At 42.6% G+C, this 24,749-nt stretch overlaps 1 protein-coding gene across 1 annotated transcript in view; it reads right to left on the bottom strand.

The window, feature by feature from the left end:
• LOC126412158 (N-acetylglucosamine-6-phosphate deacetylase) overlaps positions 1-24,749 on the bottom strand; it is a 128,591-nt gene that overhangs the window by 9,197 nt on the left and 94,645 nt on the right. The window contains exons 6-7 of the mRNA XM_050081617.1: positions 12,116-12,260; positions 11,740-11,916 (exon numbers count right to left, since the gene is read on the bottom strand). Coding sequence (XP_049937574.1) covers positions 11,740-11,916; positions 12,116-12,260 — 322 coding nt within the window. The remainder of the gene's footprint in view (positions 1-11,739; positions 11,917-12,115; positions 12,261-24,749) is intronic.

The raw sequence follows: 24,749 nt of genomic DNA, 5'->3' as shown, positions 1-24,749 counted from the left end.
GATTCATGGTGCAAGTACTGCAAAGCTCAGGCAGCGGGCAGTGAGGAGCAATTTAGGCACAAAAATAGCATAACATCTGCAGTGATGGAAGTTATTAAACCAATATATAGAGAATTAGCTCATCCTGACCTTCTTTCCAAATGTCTCCATGGTCGAACACAAAACCCGAATGAGTCTTTCAATAATGTAATTTGGACCTGCATACCAAAAAATGTCTTTGTTGGAAGGAAAACTCTATGATTGGGTGTTTGTGATGCTGTGATAATATTTAATGATGGTATAAAGGGAAGAATTGGGGTACTAGAGGAACTTGGTATAACTCCAGGTGCCAACACACTGCAAACCTTTCAGCGAATGGATCGACTTGGAGGATCATGAAAGCCCAGCGTGCAGCAGAGGAAATGACTAAAGAAGCAAGAGGCAGGAAAAGAAGGAAGCTTCTAGGTTTGCAGGATAGTCAAGAACAGGATTCAGATAATGCTGATTATGGGCCTGGCTGTTTCTAGAAGCTGGCATGCCTCCATTTATAAGTTAATATCAAATAAAATGTTTGAACGTGATTTGCCGGAAATGACATTTTTAAAATTATTTGGCCCATAATCTCAGGAACTATTACAGATACACATCTCTAATTTTACACTATGTTACCACTTAGTATACTGCAGCTACTGAACATCCCAAAACATCTCCACCTCTTAACAGTTTTTTACTTACGGAAGAAAAAGTGGACTTTTAAAAGAAGATATTGAACAGCATTTTTTAAAAAATCATAACTAGCTGATTATTTCTCTGTACATTTTGATTCTGGTTCAGTAATCAGAAAAGGAGTGATACTATACATCCCAAAACTTTCAGATCTCTATCTGTCACAGGTTCTGAGATAATGGGTCATCAATATTGCAAATTTAACACTGTGGGTATAGGACGTACATACTCCCCTTAACAATCTACATCTACATCTACATTTATACTCTGCAAGCCACCCAATGGTGTGTGGCAGAGGGCACTTTACGTGCCACTGTCATTACCTCCCTTTCCTGTTCCAGTCGCGTATGGTTCGCAGGAAGAACGACTGCCGGAAAGCCTGTGTGTGTGCTCGAATCTCTCTAATAATGGCAAATCTTCTGGTCCAAGTAGTATACCAATTAAGTTCCTTTCAGAGTATGCTGATACAATGGCCCCATACTTAGGAAGCTTACACACTATGTGATCAAAAGTATCCGAAACACCTGGCTGAAAACGACTAACAAGTTCATGGCCCCCTCCATTGGTAATGTTGGAATTCAACATGGTGTTGGCCCATCCTTAACCTTGATGACAGCTTCCACTCTCACAGGCATATGTTCAATCAGGTGCTGGATGGTTTCTTGTGGGATGGGAGCCCATTCTTCAAAGAGTGCTTGCTGCACTGAGGAGAGTTATCTATGTCAGTCGGTGAGGCCTGGCACGAAGTTGGCGTTCCAAAACATCCCAAAGGTATTGACTATAGGATTCAGGTCAGGACTGTGCAGGCAAGTCCATTACAGGGATGTTATGGTCATGTAACCACTCCGCCACAGGCCATGCATTATGAACGAGTGCTCGATTGTGTTGAAAGATGCAATTGTTATCCCCGAATTGCTCTTCAACAGCAGGAAGCAAGAAGGTGCTTAAAACATCAATGTAGACCTGAGCTGTGACAGTGCCATGCAAAACAACAGGGGGTGCAAGCCCCCTCCGCAAAAAATGCAACCACACCATAACTCTACCGCCTCCGAATTTTACTGCTGGCACTACACACACTGGCAGATGACGTTCACCGGGCATTCGCCATAGCCACACCGTGCCATCAGATCACTACATTGTGTACAGTGATTTGTCACTCGACAAAATGTTTTTCCACTGTTCAGTCATCCAATGTTTACGCTCCTCACACCAAGCAAGGCATCATTTGGCATTTACTGGCGCGTTTTTTGGCTTTTGAGCAGCTGCTCAACCACGAAATCCGAGTTTTCTCACCTCCTCTCTAACTGTTGTTCATCCTGATGCAGTTTGGAATTCCTATGTGATGGTCTGGATAGATGTCTGCCTATTACACATTATGACCCTCGCAACTGTCTGCGGTCTCTGTCAGTCAACAGATGAGGTCGACCTGTACGCTTTTGTGGTGTATGTGTCCCTTCATGTTTCCACTTCAGTATCACATTGGAAACAGTGGACCTAGAGATGTTTAGGACTGTGGAAATCCCTCTTACAGACGTATGACACAAGTGAGACCCAATCACATGACCAAGTTTGAAGTCCGTGAGTTCTGCGGAGTAGTCCGTGAGTTCTGCGGAGTGCCCCATTCTGCTCTCTCATGATGTCTAATGACTACTGAGGCCTCTGATATGGCGTACCAGGCAGTAGGTGTTTTTGGTAGTGTCCAGATACTTTTGATCACATAGTGTACCACTGAGAACTTGATGAAAGATCCTATCAAAAGACTGAAAAGTTGAGCAGGTCACACCATTACTCAAGAAAGGAAATAGGAGTAACCAGTGAGTTAAAGACACACATACTAATGCTGATTTGCAGTAGGATTTTGGAACATATACCATGTTTGAACATTATGAGTTACCTTCAGGAAAACGATCTATTGACAAATACTCAGCACAGAGTCAGAAAATATTGTTCTTATGAAACACAACAAGCTCGTTATTCACACAAAGTAATGAGTGCCTTTGACAGGGGATGACAAACTGATTTCATATTTTTCAATTTCCAGAAAGCTTTTGATACCTTTCCTCAAAATTGACTTCTAATAAAATTGTGTGCCTATGGAGTATCAATTCAGTTGTGCAGCTGGATTCATGATTTCCTGTCAGGTCACAGTACGTGGTAATTTATGGAAAATTAATGATTAAAACAGAAGTGATATCTGGCATTCCCCAAGGAAGTATTATAGGCCCTCTTTTGTTCCTAATCCACACAAATGATTTAGGAGCATTTGAGAAGCGTTCTTACATTGTTTAGAGGTGATGCTGTCACTTACCACCTGGGAAAGTCATAAGAAGTTCAAAAACAACAGCAAAATGACTTAGGCGTGATGTCTGCATGGTGCAAAAAGTGGCAATTTTATCTGAAGAAGGAAAACTGTGAATTCATCCACATGCATAGTAAAAGGAATCCACTAAATTTCAGGCACATGATAAATCGTGCAAATCTAAAGGCTGTGAATTTAACTCAATATTTATGGATTACAATTATGAAAAACTTAAAATGGAATGATCACATGAATAAAGTTGTGAGGAAATCTAACCAAAGACACTGTTTTATTGGTAGAAGTCCTAGAAGATGCAATGGGTCTACTAGGGAGACCACCTACACTACGCTTGTCTGTCCTCTTCTGGAGCAGTGCTGTGCGTGTGGGATCCACGTGAGATACGATTGATACAGAACACCAAAAAAGTTCAAAGAAGGGCAGTTCAAGACAAACATTCATCTGGAATTCCTTGCTCACATGGACAATAAATGGCCATGGGACATTTTGTGGACAAATGAAGCCAATTTCCATCTCCAAGGACATGTCAATATGCAGAACTGCTGAATATGGGCAATAGAAAATGTGCACACACAACAAACAGTACCCATTCATTCTGCAAAGGTGACTGTGTGGTGCAGCTTGATGGCGGCATTTATCATACAGCTATATTTTCTGAAGGAGATGGATCACGCAGGTCTTTTTACCTGTACCATCACTGGTGAACACTATGCATATCAACATCATTCCAACCCTTCAACAGTGTGGATGTGTGTGTAGGATCATTTTTGTGCAAGATGGGCTACCTCTACACATTCCACAATGAGTGAAGCGGCTGCTGGAGAGGAATTTTGGAAATGCTAGAATTATCAGCCATAATTTCCCTATAGATTTTCTATGTTAATCCGCATGACTTCTGGCTGTGGGGTAATCTGAAACATGTGTTCCTAAAGTGACCCCCAATACATTCCGACCTGTTGTGGAATATGCTATTTCTCGATTTAAACTTATAGTAGAAACAGTGGACAACATATTGAACATGTATTGTGCCAGTCTTGTGACAGTTAGAAATTGATGTCATTTTGCTTTATATCTGGTTTTTGGTCCCAGGACAATTAAAAACCAATGTCGTTTTGCTTTTTATGCAGTTTTTGGCCTCCCACCCATTCTCTCTATGCATCCCTCCACCATCAGTTTCAACCATTCCCCCATCCGTGCCCATCACACACGTAGCCCTAGCAACACAGGCTGATAAAGTAGATCAATACTACTACATTGTAACCAATTTTTTTCCATCTGATATGGTTCGACCTTACTGTGGTGGACGGGCTTATCACTGCTGAACTTCTGCAGTCAGGTACACTTAACAGTATGGATGGTGTAATGTGCAGCTCTTACCATAGCCATCTCACTGTGATTTTGTAGCTGACATCATGTACATTATAATGCGTACAATGTCATCCATTGGTAAAATTTTCACTAAATCTTATTTGTTACATGATGTTCCCCTGAGACAATAATATGCTGTTCAAATTTGCCGTAATTTGAGCAGTGGTTCTCTTTCTACAGCATTTTGAAACTCGAACTTCAATTATGGATGGGTGATTTCAACCAAATTCGACACACAAACCAGGGTGTATACGTGGACAAGGGGGAAAAAAATAATAATAAATAAATAAAATTAAAAAAAAAAATCCCGAATTTTTCCTCGTTAAAAACACATTGTCTCCTGTGTGAAAACACACTTTTTCCTTGTTAAGTGACTGTATACTTTTCCTCGGAACTGTAAAACGTGTTAATCCTTTGAATGGTTATGGTTTTATACATTGGCGTAGAATTTCTCGGCACTTTAAAAGATCTTTGATCTGCAGCAAAATGTATACCGCATATTTTCGTATTACAAAAGTATAAATTCGAATTCCACCAAACATCGCATGTTACTTTCTGAAGCACTGAAATCCAGATTGCGATGCGCTTTTGTAAGTCAGTCATAGCTCATGTCATGTGATCTCGTCAGCTGATGACAGCGGACATTCAGATCATAGGACACGGGATGTAGTCAGCCAATAGCAAGAAGCACGAACACACAAATAGGAAAAGTTAATGGTTTAAGTTAATATACATAGTGTTACTGCAAGAAAAGAAAAAAGCTTTCACATATAATATTGGTCTCTAAAAGTATAAGCTACAAGAGAAGCTCAGCTTTCTCATACAACATTGGTCTTTTTTGTGCGTGTTACACTTTAAGATACATCTCATAATTGTGTCACATAAATGTCTGATCTTCTGGGCTCAAAATTCTTCTACACAGTCATCCTCAAGGAGTTGATTTTTAAATGAGAGTCAAACACACTGTGATATGCCCATGTTCGTACGTGTAAAACATTAAAAGATCTTACATTAGAAACAAGACATTAGAGGATACTCCAAGAGCATCAGAATTTCGTGAACCATACTAAAATGCATAATTTGGCTTAAAATGCACATTCATATGTCCAGATTCGGATGTATATTTTCTTGGAGTACCAGTACTGTATTATCTCACATTTGGTTCTTTATTATGGCATAGTGCCATACGTGATAGAACACGAAAATGTGCAATTGAAATGCAGCGAACCGTTGAAACTAGCTAACAGAGAGGAATTAAGCACTTCGTTTCAAATAAATTGACTGCCTCAGCAGAAAAGATTAATAAAAGGAAATTCTTTTAGCAAACTGACAAAAATAACTTCATTGTTCTGCAAGGCGATTAATGCTTGACTGTCAGAAAGGTGTAAATAAAATAAAATCTGAAACTAGTAACATATTTTAGCCTTCCATAATTATGCGACTGTATTTTAATTCACTTGGTTGCTCCCGGCCACAAAAATCCGTTTTGTTTTAGTTTGATGTGAGAGCAATAAACGAAGAGGAAACAGCAAAAATCACTAAACGTAAACACGGGTCATGTGGAGACTACCCACCTGCCCACTACAACTCAGGCTGCTTTGTGCATCAGCCCCCAACCTACAATATTCCCTAACGGGGGCAATACTAGATTAAATATCCAGTGTCATGTGGGACACAACCTCCATGCTGGTGGGGAGGGGTGGAAACCCACAACTTTGTATTCCTCCAATATTTCGAACAGGGAACTAGTCAACAGGCTACAGTGGCCATGTAGTGAACTATGATGTATCATAACAGGCGGTACACTGTGACCAGAGCTCATGTATTGTGCAGACTAGAACAGATGTTGTTCTAAACCTACAATACTTGCACAATGTTTATTGCCCTGCACACCTACCAATAATGTGGAGAACAGACATGCACGTGAACGAAGAATGTTGCAACCACAGAAGAAAACACTGAAATGATCCTGATTGCAGAGAATGTAGGAGAAATGTTGATGCTGCTGTTGTCCTCAATGCCAAGTGTTTTCCAAAGAAACCTTGCTATGTTTGTTCTTTTACAAGGTTGTGAATGCTTTTGTCTGATGGCATGAATACTAGAAATAAGAATAATCTTCACAAAGATTTAAAGTTACTTACTCTTGTACAAAAAGGTGTGCATTATTCAGGAGGGCACATTTTCAATAACTTGCCAGCAGCCATAAAAAGCTTAACAACCAATGAAATTCAGTTTAAGAGAAGCCTAAAGGATTTATTTGTGGACAACTCCTTCTACACAATTGATGAATTTCTCAGTAGAACCAACTGATTTGTGTAATATATATATATAAAACAAAGATGCTGCGACTTACCAAACGAGAAAGCGCTGGTAGATAGACACACACACACACACACACACACACACACACACACACAAATTTCAAGCTTTCGCAACCCAAGGTTGCTTCATCAGGAAAGAGGGAAGGAGAGTGAAAGACGAAAGGATGTGGGTTTTAAGGGAGAGGGTAAGGAGTCATTCCGATCCCGGGAGCAGAAAGACTTACCTTAGGGGGAAAAAAGGACAGGTATACACACTTGCGCGCGTACACACACACATACACACATACATATCCATCCGCACACATACAGACACAGGCAGACATAAGTAAAGGCAAAGAGGTTGGGTAGAGATGTCAGTCGAGGCAGAAGTACAGAGGCAAAGATGTTGTTGAATGATAAGTGATGTACAAGGGGCGGCAACTTGAAATTAGCAGAGGTTGAGGCTTGGTGGGTAACAGGAAGAGAGAATATATTGAAGGGCAAGTTTCCATCTCCGGAGTTCTGATAGGTTGGTGTCAGTGGGCAGTATCCAGATAACCCGGACAGCGTAACACTGTGCCAAGATGTGCTGGCCGTACACCAAGGCATGTTTAGCCATAGGGTGATACTCATTACCAACAAACACTGTCTGCCTGTGTCCGTTCATGCGAATGGACAGTTTGTTGCTGGTCATTCCCATATAGAAGGCTTCACAGTGTAGGCATGTCAGTTGGTAAATCACGTGGGTGCTTTCACACGTGACTCTGCTTTTGATCGTGTACACCTTCCGGGTTACAGGACTGGAGTAGGTGGTGGTGGGAGGGTGCAAGGGACAGGTTTTACACTGGGGGCAGTTACAAGAGTAGGAGCCAGAGGGTAGGGAAGGTGGTTTGGGGATTTACTTCCTTTCATCCATTAAACAACCATTTCGGCTAGTTCTAACAACTTTCGTTTTATTTCCATTCCCGTTTTTCCCACATAACCGATCATTTTTTAGCAGCTTCCCACAGGTTTTAACATTATTATTCCTTCATCAGACAACTGTTAACCTCATTTTCATGATCTGCCACCACATAACCAGTCCTTTTAACACATTTACACGCAGTTTTTTCAAAATTTTCCCGAATTTCTCCGCCCTTCAATGTGTTTTGGAGGCAACACAACTACCTAACCTTTGTACACATCGTTGTTTACCAACCTAAGTTCACCACAGGATCAACATAGCTCAGCTTAAACCAACACTTTTTCGACTTTTTTCACACCAGAACTCCAGTTGCTTTCTAGTTCACCTTTATCTCCCCCCATATATTTTTATTTTCACTTTAGCCTCATGTTACACTTTCCACCTTCTTATACCATGTCACCCTCACAACATCCCTACGACACCATAGTTTTATTTAAATTCCATCCACAAACATGCCTTCGCCCTAGCCAGATTACGCTACCATATTTTATTTACTCAGGCTTGTCTGACATTTGGCATTACCCCCAAAGGCCTCACACTTAAAGTTCCCATCTCTGGCTGTAACCCTTCTTTCCATCAATCCCTATACCAGTTCCAAACCGAACAATCCATAGCCTTCACTCACCTAATCCTCACCTACACATCAACTCAGCCAATGAACACACCCGTCACCTCCTATCCCTAATCAAAGTCCTCAATCTTTCCTCTCCCACATCCACACCGGCTGTTCAGAGCATCCTCATACTGGCCAACCACTAATTAGAACAGCATGCCACCCTCCACCTAAAAAAGCTATCCAATCTCCTGGTTTCCCACCTCCGGAAAGGCAACTCACTAACCCTCCACAACCTTTCCAACAAACCTCAACCTCCTCTCATTGCACACAGACCCAGTCTCTCCCATCTACTCAATCTCCCACTTCCAGCTCCACTGCCCCCAAAACCTCAAAATTCTAGTCAACACAATCTGGAACCACAACACGCCAATTCAGTAGTTAACCTTTCCTCCAAACCTCTCTCCCTATCCGAAACCTCTGTCCTATCCAAAGGCCTCACCTTCAGCCCTACGCCCAGATTCAACCAAACAGCCCTTGTCAAAGATTTACTGTCCTACACTCGTAGTCTCTGCTGGAAATATCACTTTGCCATGACGAAAAATAATCCGAATCCTACTCCTAATGGCCCAACTCCCCACGACACTATCCAAATTGAACGTTGCCTGGAACAGTTCTGTCCTCCATCACAGCGGGACCCACCTCCTCTTCCTCAAAATCACCCTCTCCAAACCTTCCAGGAATTTCTCACTTCCAGCCTTGCCTCTCAATCTTTCTTGAAAAACCTTAATCCTACTCCCAACATCACCACAGCTGAAGCCCAGGCTATCCATGATCTGAAGGCTGACCGATCCATTGTCATTCTTCTGGCTGACAAGGGTTCCACGACCGTGGTACTTGATCATCGGGAGTATGTGGCTGAGGGACTGCGTCACCTTTCAGACAACACTGCATACAAAGTTTGCCAAGGTAATCCATTTCCTGATGCCCAGGCAGAGCTTCAAGGGATCCTCAGTACCTTAGGCCCCCTACAAAACCTTTCACCTGACTCCATTAACCTCCTGACCCCACCAACACCCCGCACCCCTACCTTCTTCCTAAAATTCACAAACCCAAACATCCTGGCCACCCCATTGTAGCAGGTTACCAAGCCCCCACAGAATGTATCTCTGCCTACGTAGATCAACACCTGTATCTCTGCCTACGTAGATCAACACCTGTATCTCTGCCTACGTAGATCAACACCTTCAACCCATAACGTGCAGTCTTCCATCCTTATCAAAGACACCAACCACTTTCTCGAACACCTGGAATCCTTACCCAATCTGTTACCCCCCGAAACCATCCTTGTAACCATTGATGCCACTTCCTTATACACAAATATCCCACACGTCCAGGGCCTCGCTGTGATGGAGCACTTCCTTTCACACCGATCACCTGCCACCCTACCTAAAATCTCTTTCCTCATTACCTTAGCCAGCTTCATCCTAACTCACAACTTCTTCACTTTTGAAGGCCAGACATACCAACACTTAAAGGGAACTGCCATGGGTACCAGGATGGCCCCCTTGTACGCCAACCTATTTATGGGTCGCTTAGAGGAAGCCTTCTTGGTTACCCAGGCCTGCCAACCCAAAGTTTGGTACAGATTTATTGATGACATCTTCATGATCTGGACTCACAGTGAAGAAGAACTCCAGAATTTCCTCTCCGACCTCAACTCCTTTGGTTCCATCAGATTCACCTGGTCCTACTCCAAATCCCATCCCACTTTCCTCGACATTGACCTCCATCTGTCCAATGGGCAGCTTCACACATCCGTCCACATCAAACCCACCAACAAGCAACAGTACTCCATTATGACAGCTGCCACCCATTCCATATCAAACGGTCCCTTCCCTACAGCTTCGGTCTTCGTGGCAAATGAATCTGCTCCAGTCCTGAATCCCTGAACCATTACACCAATAACCTGAAAACAGCTTTCACATCCCACAACTACCCTCCCGGCCTTGTACAGAAGCAAATAACCAGAGCCACTTCCTCATCCCCTCAAACCCAGAACCTCCCACAGAAGAACCCCAAAAGTGCCCCACTTGTGACAGGATACTTTCCGGGACTGGATCAGACTCTGAATGTGGCTCTCCAGCAGGGCTACAACTTCCTCAAATCCTGCCCTGAAATGACATCCATCCTTCATGAAATCCTCCTCACTCCACCAAGAGTGTCTTTCTGCCATCCACCTAACCTTTGTAACCTCTTGGTTCATCCCTATGAAATCCCCAAATCACCTTCCCTACCCTCTGGCTCCTACCCTTGTAACTGCCCCCAGTGTAAAACCTGTCCCATGCACCCTCCCACCACCACCTACTCCAGTCCTGTAACCCGGAAGGTGTACACGATCAAAGGCAGAGCCACATGTGAAAGCACCCACGTGATTTACCAACTGACATGCCTACACTGTGAAGCCTTCTACGTGGGAATGACCAGCAACAAACTGTCCATTCGCATGAACGGACACAGGCAGACAGTGTTTGTTGGTAATGATTACCCTGTGGCTAAACATGCCTTGGTGCACAGCCAGCACATCTTGGCACAGTGTTACACCGTCCGGGTTATCTGGATACCTCCCACCGACACCAACCTATCAAAACTCCGGAGATGGAAACTTGCCCATCAATATATTCTCTCTTCCCGTTACCCACCAGGCCTCAACCTCCGCTAATTTCAAGTTGCCGCCCCTCGTACATCACTTGTCATTCAACAACATCTTTGCCTCTGTACTTCCACCGCGACTAACATCTCTGCCCAACCTCTTTGCCTTTACATATGTCAGCCTGTGTCTGTATATGCACGGATGGATGGATGTGTGTGTGTGTGTGTGTGTGTGTGTGTGTGTGTGTGTGTGTGTGTGTGTGTGTTTTATTGTGTCTATCTACCAGCACTTTCTCGTTTGGTAAGTTTATATATATATATATATATATATATATATATATATATATATATATATATATATATATATATATATATATGAAGTTTGTGCAGAGAGCAACATTACTTCCACGATAGTCATGACAATACAGGTTTTTAAAGGAAACGGCAAACTTTTCTTATTGATTCTTCATGTCATCAATCAAATGAAGACACCAACAAGACAATACTCTGGAGACACAGGATGGAGTTCACGGAGAGTGTTGCAGTTCTTCACACTGCTAGATGTAATGATTGAAGAGCATTTGTCCTCTTGTCTAATAAGTCTGCAAAGCAGTAGAAATGGAATGCTTTTATTTTATTAGTTCCAAAAACAAGTCTTGTACATTACAGGAAGTATGTGATCGAAACAAAAATGCAATTCACAAAGAACATTTGACAGTCATGTTCAGACCTTTGGAAAGTTTTTGCACTAATATTAAGATGTCCTGTCACTACGTGATTTCTTATATCCAACTGAACCTCTATATGAGTCGTGCTGCTTCTCTTCTGCATGCCAATTAAATTTCCCAAATTTATTATGTGTTATACATGTTTCACTTACATGTAGCTTCTTTGAAGAATTTGACACACTCACTCATAGTTGCTATGCTACCGCAAAGAGTATCAGTGCCAGCAATATATGCACAACCAGCCTTTACCTCTACAGAAAGTTGACCAAGCTGATGCATTCCCTCTTCTAGGCCCAGTGCAGAAATTGCATCAGTAACCAGCACCAAACCTGCCCCAGAAAATAGTCTTCTTAGTGACATTATGAACAACAGAAGGCAAACATTTTGTATAGATATAACTTGGTAGCTAGTGTTATAAAATATAATTTATGAAAAATGAGTACTCTCTGTATTAACATTGGGAGTACAAAACTTACAAGAGAGAATCAGAAATTTGTTATATGGATAACCAAGCTCTGGCTTTATAACCTTTAGGATGAGTTCGATGCGCTATTCTCAGAGCAGCAGGGTGAGTGTGGATGCCATCCGAAATGATACCAAAATAAACAACATGATCATCTGGAACAGCATCTGATGCCAAGAGACCCACAAGACCAGGATCCCTGTGATGAAACTGCATGAAGAATATTAGTAACAACACTAACATAAGTGCAATGTACATACAGATTCATTATTACCTAAGTCTGAAGTGAAACTGAAGTCTTAAATGAGAATCTTAACTTAAAATATTAAGTCCACATAACTTTCTTAAATCAATGATAGAGAAATGTGAAAGAAACACAACATCTATTCTAGTACAAAGCATGTTGCAATGCAGGACAAAATTTTCATAAATGACACCCTAATATTCGTAAATGTTCAACATCTAGAAATAATGGCATCAATATCCACACTCAGATGTGCATACAGCGGTGTACCAGCAATAAATAATTGTGATGGCAGACAGGTGATCACACATAGGCCTAGCAGTGATCTCTTGTATGACTGGAAAAATTAGTGTTAACCCACATTCAGCCAATGGCGAGCTTACTATAGAGGTAGAAATGTGGAATTAAGTTGAAATGCAGGGGCACAATACTGACTTGTGAATGAGCTCAAATGGAATAAACTACAGCAGTGATGCATTTGTGGAATCAATAGATAGAAGAGGGTCATAACAAACAGATAAAACAATGCTGGACCACCCAATGTGACTTCAATTAGGGATGACTATAGTTCAATTCTTTTATCTTGGCGGCTCGCGCATGGCCGCCCAGACGCAGGAGATTGCTGCATTGCCAGTTGCACGTGCCAAGAGAAGCGCAGCGCCATAGTACAGTATAGTTCGCAAACTTACGTTTAGGGGGGAGCGCGCAGTTTATGAAGTAAAGCCACTACGGCCGCATTAACCCTTTCGCTGCTACAGAGACGTGCTCCCCGCATTCCGCACTGTGCGCGATTTTGTCATCACTGCACTGCTCGCATGTGCAGACACATGGTGTTCCGACTGCTTTGACACACTTATCATTCGATTTCACAAAAACTATCTGGCCCAAAAATTTGATTTTTACACATCTTCTTGACTGATACCTTCCCCCCAGAAATGACTTAATTTTGTTTCGATGTTCAACGCAGTTATTGTGCAGCATTAAATGTAGTAAACCATTGCTCGAAATTTTGAAGAGTTTGCAGAGGTAAAAGTCCATAGTGTATACTTTCCGTATGATCGATTTTAGTTGCCATTAGAAATATCAAAAAATTACATTCAAACAAATAAAATTCGTGAAGTAAGACACTTCAATATTGTTTTTAAATAAAGAAAATATTAAGCACCGAACAAGGTTTGCACTCAGAACGTCTTGCTTAGCAGCCAAACACCTTAACTGTTACATTAATGCAGCTCGTCATTCAACAGAATTCCTGGAGGACTTTAAAGAATCACGCAAAATACCAACAAACACTGTTGGTATGGCTATGAATTACATTTCGTCGAAGTACAATAGGAAATAAACAATTACTGCTGTTCTTTATTGCGAAAAAGCGGTTAGTGAGAATGAATTTCCTTGCTATCGCCTGAATTAGGAGGCTTATTGCTTGTTTGGTTTAATTAATTAATAGAATATGAAGCAATTGGTGTAAAGAATGCTTTTTCCAAACTTTCTTTTATAGAAAGTCTGCTATCAAGACATTGCTTTTGTTCAATTACTTTATTTATGACTGAACGTTTCTAAAACTGAAGACACTCGTCCGTACTCTGCACTGCACTCGAGCTCTGGCAACGTCGTTCTCTATTCATTGGCTGACTGTGTTCTGTGACGTCAGATGCGAAGAACGAACCTAAACTCAACCACCGTCGTAAATGACACGCACTTTACTAACTCATTTACAAACCATTAACAGACCATACAGCATTATCCACATAGATGGTTAAACATTAGAACACTGGAAATGTTTACATATATCTGCATTAAAAGTACATCAGCTGCTACAGGCTGGCCTAGCTGCACACATGTCATTGCATTAGCTATCACTCTTCAGAAACCATAAACATATCAGAGTTTGAAGAGGATGTGAACAATGATGCTGGCATTTTGAGTACCAAATCATACAGTTTTCAAGGGATGCTCTTCAACATGTCTTACAGCAACGGATGTATGCATGTCACATGTTATCCTTGTGATCCTCATTTGTCAGTCCATATAGCTGAGTGACACAATAGGCTCCAATGGATACATCTGAATCCATCTCCTATGTCATCAATCAACCGAAGACACAAACAAGACAATACTCTGGAGACACAGCAGTTGCTACATCAGACAGGTTTCAGAGACTGGGAGAAAGTTTTTCCTTCAGGCAGTTTTAAGCAGGACACTATTCGGCAACACAAGGTAAGCAATGTGCACACCTTCTTCACACAACAATAACAGATATACAATGCTAGAACAGCCTACATATTCATCTCATATGTCACCCACTAAACAAGCCTCAGATGTGGTTGATCATCAACTTATTCACCACAATCCTCTAACAGCCACTGTTCATGCTTTGTGGACTCTCATACGAAGAGCATGGAGAGAAATCTCTCAGAAATATATCCAGACTCTCTTCGGTTTAATGCAAAGGTGTTTACAGGCTCGTGCTGCAACATACTGGGGTTGCATGAAGCTGGAGATCTTTAATCTTGATTATCATTATAATTGCATATGCCTCATATGTCACATGCTTTCTTCCTGGTGTTTCAATATTCATAAATGTTGGTCAATATTGCAAATTCTCACTTAAAACAAGGGTTTCTCTAATCACACAACTTTATGTGGAAATTACATGTCTGTTTCTACTAAATACAGTAAATGATGGATATAAGGCATTATGACAAATAACAGAACTCAAACTGCGATTAACTTTATGACTGTAATAATGTTGCAGAATAATAGAACTCAAATTGCCAAGAACTGTAGAAATGTAATAACATGGCAGCACTTGTTGAACTTACAATACAAGAAAGAGCAGATACAAAATAAAATAATGCTTCAGCTATCAAGCTCTTGAAGTATTACTGTCACAGAAAAGTGGTGTGGAACAATATGTTTTTGCTTTCTCTTCTGTTTCCCCCCAGCAATTCTTTGTCTTCGTTCCACAATCTCCCTTTTTTGTAATACATGGCGATTTACTTGGGAATGCTAATCATAAGCAAAGGCAGGATGAAGGTATAGGTTAGCAAGCAGGAACACTCGGTGAAACAATATTTATTCGCCACAGTAAGCAGTTTACATAGATAGTCATGGAGGAAATCCCAAATGATATATCTAAAAAACTGTTATCACCTTTTTATAGGTTAAGAGTACATTTTTGTCACCCCAACTGCATGCAGAAATGATATTTGCATACAATTTAATCATTATAAGTCGGAAAGTAATTACTGTATGAGGACCAAACTTGGTAGCATTATTGTCAAGGGCATGGGGAACAGAAATAATGCACAACCAATTCAACCGAAACATTTTTAATGTGGTGCTACGGTACATCATACCATTACATACCAGTACAATTACTGCTACAAAAGGGGCTCAAGATGGCACCCATTAGGTCCAGAAGAGTTCGAAAGCACAGAATTGCATCCTGCACAGCAGAACAAAGCATGTCCATAGGTATGCTGGCTACCTATCTTTATATGCTGCGCTTCAGATCAGCACATGTGTGAATGTTCCCCTGGTAAAGCCTGTCCTTCAGGTAGTCCCACAACCAAAAATGGTTGTGAGATCAGGTGATCTTGCCGGACAAACATTTGGAAACAATCAGTTGATAATTCGATTGTTTCCAAATGTATTTCGGAGAAGGAGGTGAACTTTGCAAGCAATTTGTGTGGGGCCCATCTTGCATGAAAACTGTTGATGTTCGATGTATGTCTCTTGTGTAGGGCGGGTATGACATGCTGGCGAAGCATATAGCAATAACACTGGCCAGTCACACTGCCCATCTTTGGTCTTTGAGTGCCAACATATTCAAGAAAGACTGGGCCAATGATGAACGTAGCCGTGAAGTCGCACCATACAATGACACGTTCACGATACAGAGGAACTTCATCCACAGTGACTGAAGGTGAAGCTCAGCAATTCTGTGTGTTCACCTCACCCTTCAGAGAAAGATGAGCTTCGCCTGTCCACAGGACGGTCCATGGACAGCCCTCGTCAACATCAATCCTTGCGAGAAAGTGGAGAGCAAAGCATACCATTTGAGAATGCCTCAAAACACCTACCGTACAGTGGACATGGGATGTCCAACTCTTGTGACAACACAGCATGCACACTGCCTGACGATCAGAAATTGTGTGCAGCATTGTCTGCCATAGCAACAGCAATTTTATCGACCCAGCTGTTGCTTCAAAGTTTTTTTACCCATAACCTGACTGCATGTGCTGATGGTATAGCATCATTCCTTCTAAGGTTGAAGTGACAATCGTATTCCTATCTAGCAGCAGCAACACTGTCACTGTTTTTTAAAGGCCTTCACAGCGACAGCTCATTCAGGGCCGCTCCAGCGTTCGATCACAGCAAATGGCTTCCATTCCCAAAATATATTACACACATTCAGTATTGTCAATAATACCATTCTGTTTTTAGAGACTAATTAAGACAATCCGTTTTTCTTCCACAGCATGTACTTGTTGAAAAATGGGTATTTCAGTACATTCTTCTTGCATATTCGGCACTTCACTGTGTAAAGGGGATAAGTCAGGGTTTGATTAAAGAATATTTTGGAAATATGTTTGATATGTCAGGCTTCAAACAAGTACAGTTAAGCTTCTTGAACACTAAACTAAAGTCTGGAAAAAAATATTGTAAATATTAATTAATTACTGGAAGAGAAAATACATTTTCTTTCATTATCTCAAAAGTTACATTTTTTGTCTTACCTCCTTTTTGCAATGACCAGTTTAATTATTGTGTCACTTTTTGAGTATGTATATTCTTGGGATTTCAAGAATTAAGTTCATCACAGAACCAATCTGGACTGCCAAAAATAAGAATCTAACAAACATTGAAAGAAACAGGAGATGGCATGTTTCTGTTTGCATGACAATTTCTTAGGCACTACCATATTCTTATAAAGTTAGTTAATAGCACACTTGTCTGACAGAATTCTTACTGTACCACACTATGAGGACAGAACCAGAGGACTTGAGTTACCATACATTGCTTCTCGCCACACAGAGGAGGCACTGAACAGCAGGCAGGTACATGCATATTACAAGTGTGCTTCTCTGCCACTCAGTGCCTCCCCTATGTTGTGAGTAGCAGTCTGTCTAAATGCGTATTGTTGTTATTTTTTCAGCCCAAATTTTTTACTGTAAATATAATTAAGATAACCACACACACACACACACACACACACACACACACACACACACACAGAGAGAGAGAGAGAGAGAGAGAGAGAGAGAGAGAGAGAGAGAAAACAAACTTCGCCTCCGGACACCACAGTGTAACTGAGCTGAATAGTGATCTGTGTGGAAGAGACGTAGAGTGGGATGGGGTGGAAAGGCAATGGGATAGCAGGCCAAGAGTGGGGGAAGATCCTATAGTGCTGCCTGTCTAAGTGTGCTGGCACGGGATTGTGGAGACAGGATAGTGGGCTGTTTGGTGCAGCATCAGTAACCTGTGCCCAGAGGGGGAACACCACAGGCTAAAGGACGGTTCGGACTATGCAGGTGCAATGGGAAGATATAACCACGTGTGAGGTTGGAGTGGGGCAAGTAAAGGGATAGAAGCAGATGGGGGAGAGGGACTAATGAAGGGAGAGGCCAGGGGGCTTACAGATACGAAGGATATGCTGCAGGAAGTGTACCAGTCTGTCTATTTCAGAAAGGCTGGTGTTGTTGGGAAGAATTCTGAGGGTATGGGCTGTGAAGCAATTGGACAGGTTAAACACATTGGGTGTGCTGCATGCTCAACAACTGAGTGGTTGAGCTGCCTCTCTGCCACATTTTGGCAATGGCTATTCATGTGGAGAGACAGCTTGCTAGTGCTCTAATTCACATAGAACCATGCAGTAGTTGCAGTTAAGTTGGAAGACTACACTTTGATAGGGTAGGAAATGCTTCTGACAGAACTGGACAAGGTGGAAGTGGGAGGACATATGGAACCTCTCTCCACATCAAACCAACCAACCATCAACAATACCTCCATTTTGACAGTTTTCATCAGTCCACAGTGTGAAGTCGCTTCTATACAGCCTAACCACCCCCAATTGTACAATATGCAATGATGAGCCGTTCCTCTCCAAATTTACCAAGGGTCTCACTTAGGCCTTCACTGCCTGAAAATGTGTTCCCCCTCTTGTCCAGAAACAGATCTCTCATGCCTTATGTCCTCATTCACCCATCACACCCACCATATCTCACACTCAATGACAGGGCATAAATGAGTGCTCCCTTAATGACTAAATACCACCCAGAACAGGAACAACTGAATCTGTTAGGGTATTGATTATCTCTCATCATGCCTAGACATGAGACATATCCCCTCTACAACTGGTTCATCCAGTTCCTGAGCATTTAGCTCAACATGGTGTGCTTATCTTCAATGACTGCTTCACAGGCTGTGCCATCACGATTCCTCCTACCAATCTTCACTAGTCCTTGTCCTCCACCTGCCTCTATCCAATTCTCTGCCCCCAATCCAGTCTCACACACACCTTCAATATCCCCAGCACACCTGCATAGTCCATTCACATTTTCTGCTTTTCTCCTCTCCCTTTCCCTGCCACCACTTGTGACCAAGACATTTGTAAAATCAGTGTAATATATATGGGAAAAAATTATCTGTGTTATTATACACTCCTGGAAATTGAAATAAGAACACCGTGAATTCATTGTCCCAGGAAGGGGAAACTTTATTGACACATTCCTGGGGTCAGATACATCACATGATCACACTGACAGAACAACAGGCACATAGACACAGGCAACAGAGCATGCACAATGTCGGCACTAGTACAGTGTATATCCACCTTTCGCAGCAATGCAGGCTGCTATTCTCCCATGGAGACGATCGTAGAGATGCTGGATGTAGTCCTGTGAAACGGCTTGCCATGCCATTTCCACCTGGCGCTTCAGTTGGACCAGCGTTCGTGCTGGACGTGCAGACCGCGTGAGACGACGCTTCATCCAGTCCCAAACATGCTCAATGGGGGACAGATCCGGAGATCTTGCTGGCCAGGGTAGTTGACTTACACCTTCTAGAGCACGTTGGGTGGCACGGGATACATGCGGACGTGCATTGTCCTGTTGGAACAGCAAGTTCCCTTGCCGGTCTAGGAATGGTAGAACGATGGGTTCGATGACGGTTTGGATGTACCGTGCACTATTCAGTGTCCCCTCGACGATCACCAGTGGTGTACGGCCAGTGTAGGAGATCGCTCCCCACACCATGATGCCGGGTGTTGGCCCTGTGTGCCTCGGTCGTATGCAGTCCTGATTGTGGCGCTCACCTGCACGGCGCCAAACACGCATACGACCATCACTGGCACCAAGGCAGAAGCGACTCTCATCGCTGAAGACGACACGTCTCCATTCGTCCCTCCATTCACGCCTGTCGCGACACCACTGGAGGCGGGCTGCACGATGTTGGGGCGTGAGCGGAAGACGGCCTAACGGTGTGCGGGACCGTAGCCCAGCTTCATGGAGACGGTTGCGAATGGTCCTCGCCGATACCCCAGGAGCAACAGTGTCCCTAATTTGCTGGGAAGTGGCGGTGCGGTCCCCTACGGCACTGCGTAGGATCCTACGGTCTTGGCGTGCATCCGTGCGTCGCTGCGGTCCGGTCCCAGGTCGACGGGCACGTGCACCTTCCGCCGACCACTGGCGACAACATCGATGTACTGTGGAGACCTCACGCCCCACGTGTTGAGCAATTCGGCGGTACGTCCACCCGGCCTCCCGCATGCCCACTATACGCCCTTGCTCAAACTCCATCAACTGCACATACGGTTCATGTCCACGCTGTCGCGGCATGCTACCAGTGTTAAAGACTGCGATGGAGCTCCGTATGCCACGGCAAACTGACTGACACTGACGGTGGCGGTGCACAAATGCTGCGCAGCTAGCGCCATTCGACGGCCAACACCGCGGTTCCTGGTGTGTCCGCTGTGCCGTGCGTGTGATCATTGCTTGTGCAGCCCTCTCGCAGTGTCCGGAGCAAGTATGGTGGGTCTGACACACCGGTGTCAATGTGTTCTTTTTTCCATTTCCAGGAGTGTATTTCATTTCTGTATGAATAGTTACTGAATAAGTGGATTCTGTAAAAAAGGAAATAATTATTTTTCATTTTTATGCTTCTGTAATATTATGTATGCCAATTTTGCAAATAACGTCTGTGGTCGGCAAGTGTGGAAACCGAAGCAGACAATGATAATTAAAAATATAACAAAGATATACATTAGTATAGTAAATTGCTTATAAATAGTCGAGGTTTGGACATTACTATCCCTGTCTTCTTGTACCCATGAATGTTGTAAGAGCTTGGGACACTAACGCTTAGTTAGCTTTATTTTGTTCTTTTATTGAGAAAGACATATGTCTGCTTGTGTCTGTATGTGTGGATGGATATGTGCGTGTGTACGAGTGTATACCTGTCCTTTTTTCCCCCTAAGGTAAGTCTTTCCGCTCCCGGGATTGGAATGACTCCTTACCCTCTCCCTTAAAACCCACTTCCTTTCGTCTTCCCCTCTCCTTCCCTCTTTCCTGATGAGGCAACAGTTTGTTGCGAAAGCTTGAATTTTGTGTGTATGTTTGTGTTTGTTTGTGTGTCTATCGACCTGCCAGCGCTTTTGTTCGGTAAGTTACCTCATCTTTGTTTTTATATATAAATTCCATATTTTTAGCCATCTTCAGTGAATTTAGAATTTTCCATGACACAGTGCTGCGCCACAATTGCGGGAGCCACTCCCGTGGCAAATTCAAGCGATAATTCAATATAATTTGCCGATGACATTGTAATTCTGTCAGAGACAGCAAAAGACTTGGAAGACCAGTTGAACGGAATGGGTGTCTTGAAAGGAGGGTATAAGATGAACATCAACAAAAGCAAAACAAGGATAATGGAATGTAGTCGAATTAAGTTGGGTGATGCTGAGAGAATTAGATTAGGAAATGAGACACTTAAAGTAGTAAAGGAGTTTTGCTATTTGGGGAGCAAAAAAACTGATGATGGTCGAAGTAGAGAGGATATAAAATGTAGACTGGCAATGCCGAGGGAAGCGTTTCTGAAGAAGAAAATTTGTTAACATCGAGTATAGATTTAAGCGTCAGGAAGCCGTTTCTGAAAGTATTTGTATGGAGTGTAGTCATGTATGAAAGTGAAACACAGACGATAAATAGTTTGGACAAGAAGAGAATAGAAGCTTTCGAAATGTGGTGCTACAGAAGAATGCTGAAGATTAGATGGGTAGATCACATAACTAATGAGGAGGTATTGAATAGAATTGGGGAGAAAAGGAGTTTGTGGTACAACTTGACTAGAAGAAGGGATCAGTTGGTAGGACATGTTCTGAGGCATCAAGGGATCGCCAATTTAGTATTGGAGGGCAGTGTGGAGGGTAAAAATTGTAGAGGGAGACCGAGAGATGAATACAATAAGTAGATTCAGAAGGATGTAGGTTGCAGTAGGTACTGGGAGATGAAGAAGCTTGCACAGGATAGAGTAGCATGGAGAGCTGCATCAAACCAGTCTCAGGACTGAAGACCACAACAACAACAATAACAATTGAATGAAAACAGTTTTCCCACAACTAAGCGGGCAGGTCATGGTACATTAAAATTATTTCTTTCAGCTTCCCGGAGCCCCCGGGGATCTGCTAGTAAACATCAGAGACGTAAATAATTTACGTAAATCAGAGTTATAAAACCTTACTTATGTGATAGACTGCTGTGTTGAAATCTGGTAGTATGGCTAATAATATTAAAATCAATTTTCATTTTTAGTTTCATGCTCGTGTGTTAGCTGTGGTCATCAATAATGTTGAAATATTAAAAAATCCATTGCAGCTTTTATGTTTGGCAAACACTGCATACTGTAACTTCTGTGCATATACTAAGAGTTAATTTGCAGTGCATTTCAGAGACAACAGAGAAAGACATGTTTAAGTTCATAATCAGTTACAATAATGATACAGTGTTCCATTTCTAACAAGTCAGATCAGAATTATGAGAACTTAACCTTGCAAATTAAAGATCATACATTCACAGCAGGAAATCTTTTAGTGTTGGGCGTATCCCCACATAATAGATCAGAGGGCACAAAGTTAAAATTTTCAATTACTGAAACCAGTAGCGAGAACCGCATTTTAACTTTTGTTGCATAACAATTATCAACATGTAGTTTACTTACAGTGATATGCAACATAAATTATATATAAAATCGAAGTGCACGGGGAAACGCAACACACTCCAGTCTCATACACATATTCTATCCTCCCACATAATCCTTTCCTCTTCTTTCCCACCCTTGATGGATTCCCCACTTCCACTCCAGCCTCAAATACGCATTCTATCGCCTCAGCACTCTTGCATAGTCCTTTCCCTTAATTGCTCTCCTACCCCCCCCCCCCCACCCCCACTGTCTCTCTATGCTGCATTATAGTGGCTTCCCCCACCTCTACCCTGCCACCCGTTCCCCTCCCCGCCCCATGCCTCTTCTGTGCCCCCTCTACCAGCCCCAAATGAAATCACCGTTCAGCTCAGTCTGGCTTCAGAGCTCAAAGATGTCAGTGACAGTGTGTGTGTGTGTGTGTGTGTGTGTGTGTGTGTGTGTGTGTGGTGTGTGTGTGTGTGTGTGTGTGTCAAAGAATTCACACTGCTAGCTTGCTAGCTTAATACTATACACAAATCTACTTTTAAATGTGCCTGTCTGCCACTCAATGTCTCCTCAATGTGGCAAGTAGCTACTTATCCTAATTCATGTGGTAAACAAAGTTCTGGCAGAATGTAAATAATTTTGGAATAAAGGAGACCACTCTCACTCTCAGAATAGTAGATGTGTTGGAATGTAGACAGAAAACAATGAAAACCTGTCAGTTTTTGGACAAATTCTGTAACAAGCTAGAGGGCATGCACATGACAACACCCCCCCCCCCCCCCAAAAAAAAACACACACCCCACAGTGGATACATTGTGCCATATGAACAAACAATGCTGGGATTGTAGTTCAGCAGGTGGACTTTGAATAGTATGAAGGATTGTGTTGGATGGAGTAGGTAAAGGAAGAAAGAGGTGGGAAACAGGAGGATGGGTTGGCAAGTCATAGCTGGTGGCTTGCAGGGAGAAAGAAGCTGTGCATAATAGGAATGCAAGAGGGAGAGGCTGCAGATGCACAGCATACGAATGCAGGGGTGCAATACACGGGCACTGTGGCTAGTGAGTTCGTGCAGCACACAATGACGATGATGTGGAGGTATACATTGGGAGGGAGTGACAGGACACGAGGAAGGGGAGACCGTTGGGTAGAGAGTGTGGGTCAATGGGTTAGTGAAGATTGAGGCCAGGAGGATTACAGGAGTGGAGGACGTGTGGTGAAAAAAACTCCCATCTACGTAGTTCAGGAAAGTTGGTGCTGGAGGAAAGAATCAAGATGGCACAAGTTGTGAAGCATCCACGGAAATCGAGCATGTTGCAGTCAGCAGTGTGTTCTGCAACTGCATGGCCAACTCTGTTCTTCGCCAGTTTGGCAGTGGCCATTCATTTGAGTGCACAATTGGTTAATGGTCACATCTGCATAAATTGCTTTGTAGAAATTGCAGCAGAGTTGGTATATGACGTGGCTGCTTTCACAGGTGGTCCTGCCCCTGATGGGATAGGATTAGAATAGGATGTACTGAGTGAGTTAATTGGGCAGACTTGTACCTAGGTCTTCAACAGGAATATGAGCCCTGTTGCAAGGGCTGGGAGTGGATGTGATAGGAGGATAGACAAGGATTTTGCGTAGGTTGAGTGGGTGGCAAAATACCACTTTAGGAATGACGAGGGGGCACTCCTTCACAGTTGGTCCTTGGGGGTGGTGGGAGGGCTAGGTTTGTGTCACAATATAGTGCGGGAAATCTGTTAGTGGACTAGGTTTCGGAGGTGGGGGTTCGGCCTGTCTGTGAATGTCTTTGTGATACCTTCAGCATACTGGGCAAGCAAATTCTCATCAATGCAGATATGCTGTTCAACATGCTAAAGGTCTCATAAAGGCACCCAAAGACAGGAAATACCTGCAAACTTAGTCCAAAAACAGATTTCCTGCACCATATCATCACACGCCCCTAACAGAAACAGATCAATTTTAGAGAAGGAATGTTTAAAAATGGAATGAGTTACTGTATTTACCTGATTATAAGATGAGGTTTTTCCCAAATTTGTCATTCAAAAAACATGGAATCATTTTACATTTGCAGATTAAACTATTGCTGCTGAGGTCAACGTGTTTACAGTGTTTGATAGATTAACACAGGGGTCATCTTACACTTACAGTTCAAGCTTGGGCTATTGAGGTTTCATTCAAATCTATTTTGAGGAGTTCCAAAGGTTAGGGTTTAGCATACAATACTTTCATTCGAATACACTCAAGATTTCCCAATATGCCAAAGC

The sequence above is a fragment of the Schistocerca serialis genome, chromosome 7, assembly GCF_023864345.2.
Source record: "Schistocerca serialis cubense isolate TAMUIC-IGC-003099 chromosome 7, iqSchSeri2.2, whole genome shotgun sequence".
In the NCBI taxonomy this organism is placed as follows: Eukaryota; Metazoa; Arthropoda; class Insecta; order Orthoptera; family Acrididae; genus Schistocerca; species Schistocerca serialis.
Note: the sequence above shows the minus strand (reverse complement) of the source record. Positions and strands in the feature narration are given on the sequence as shown.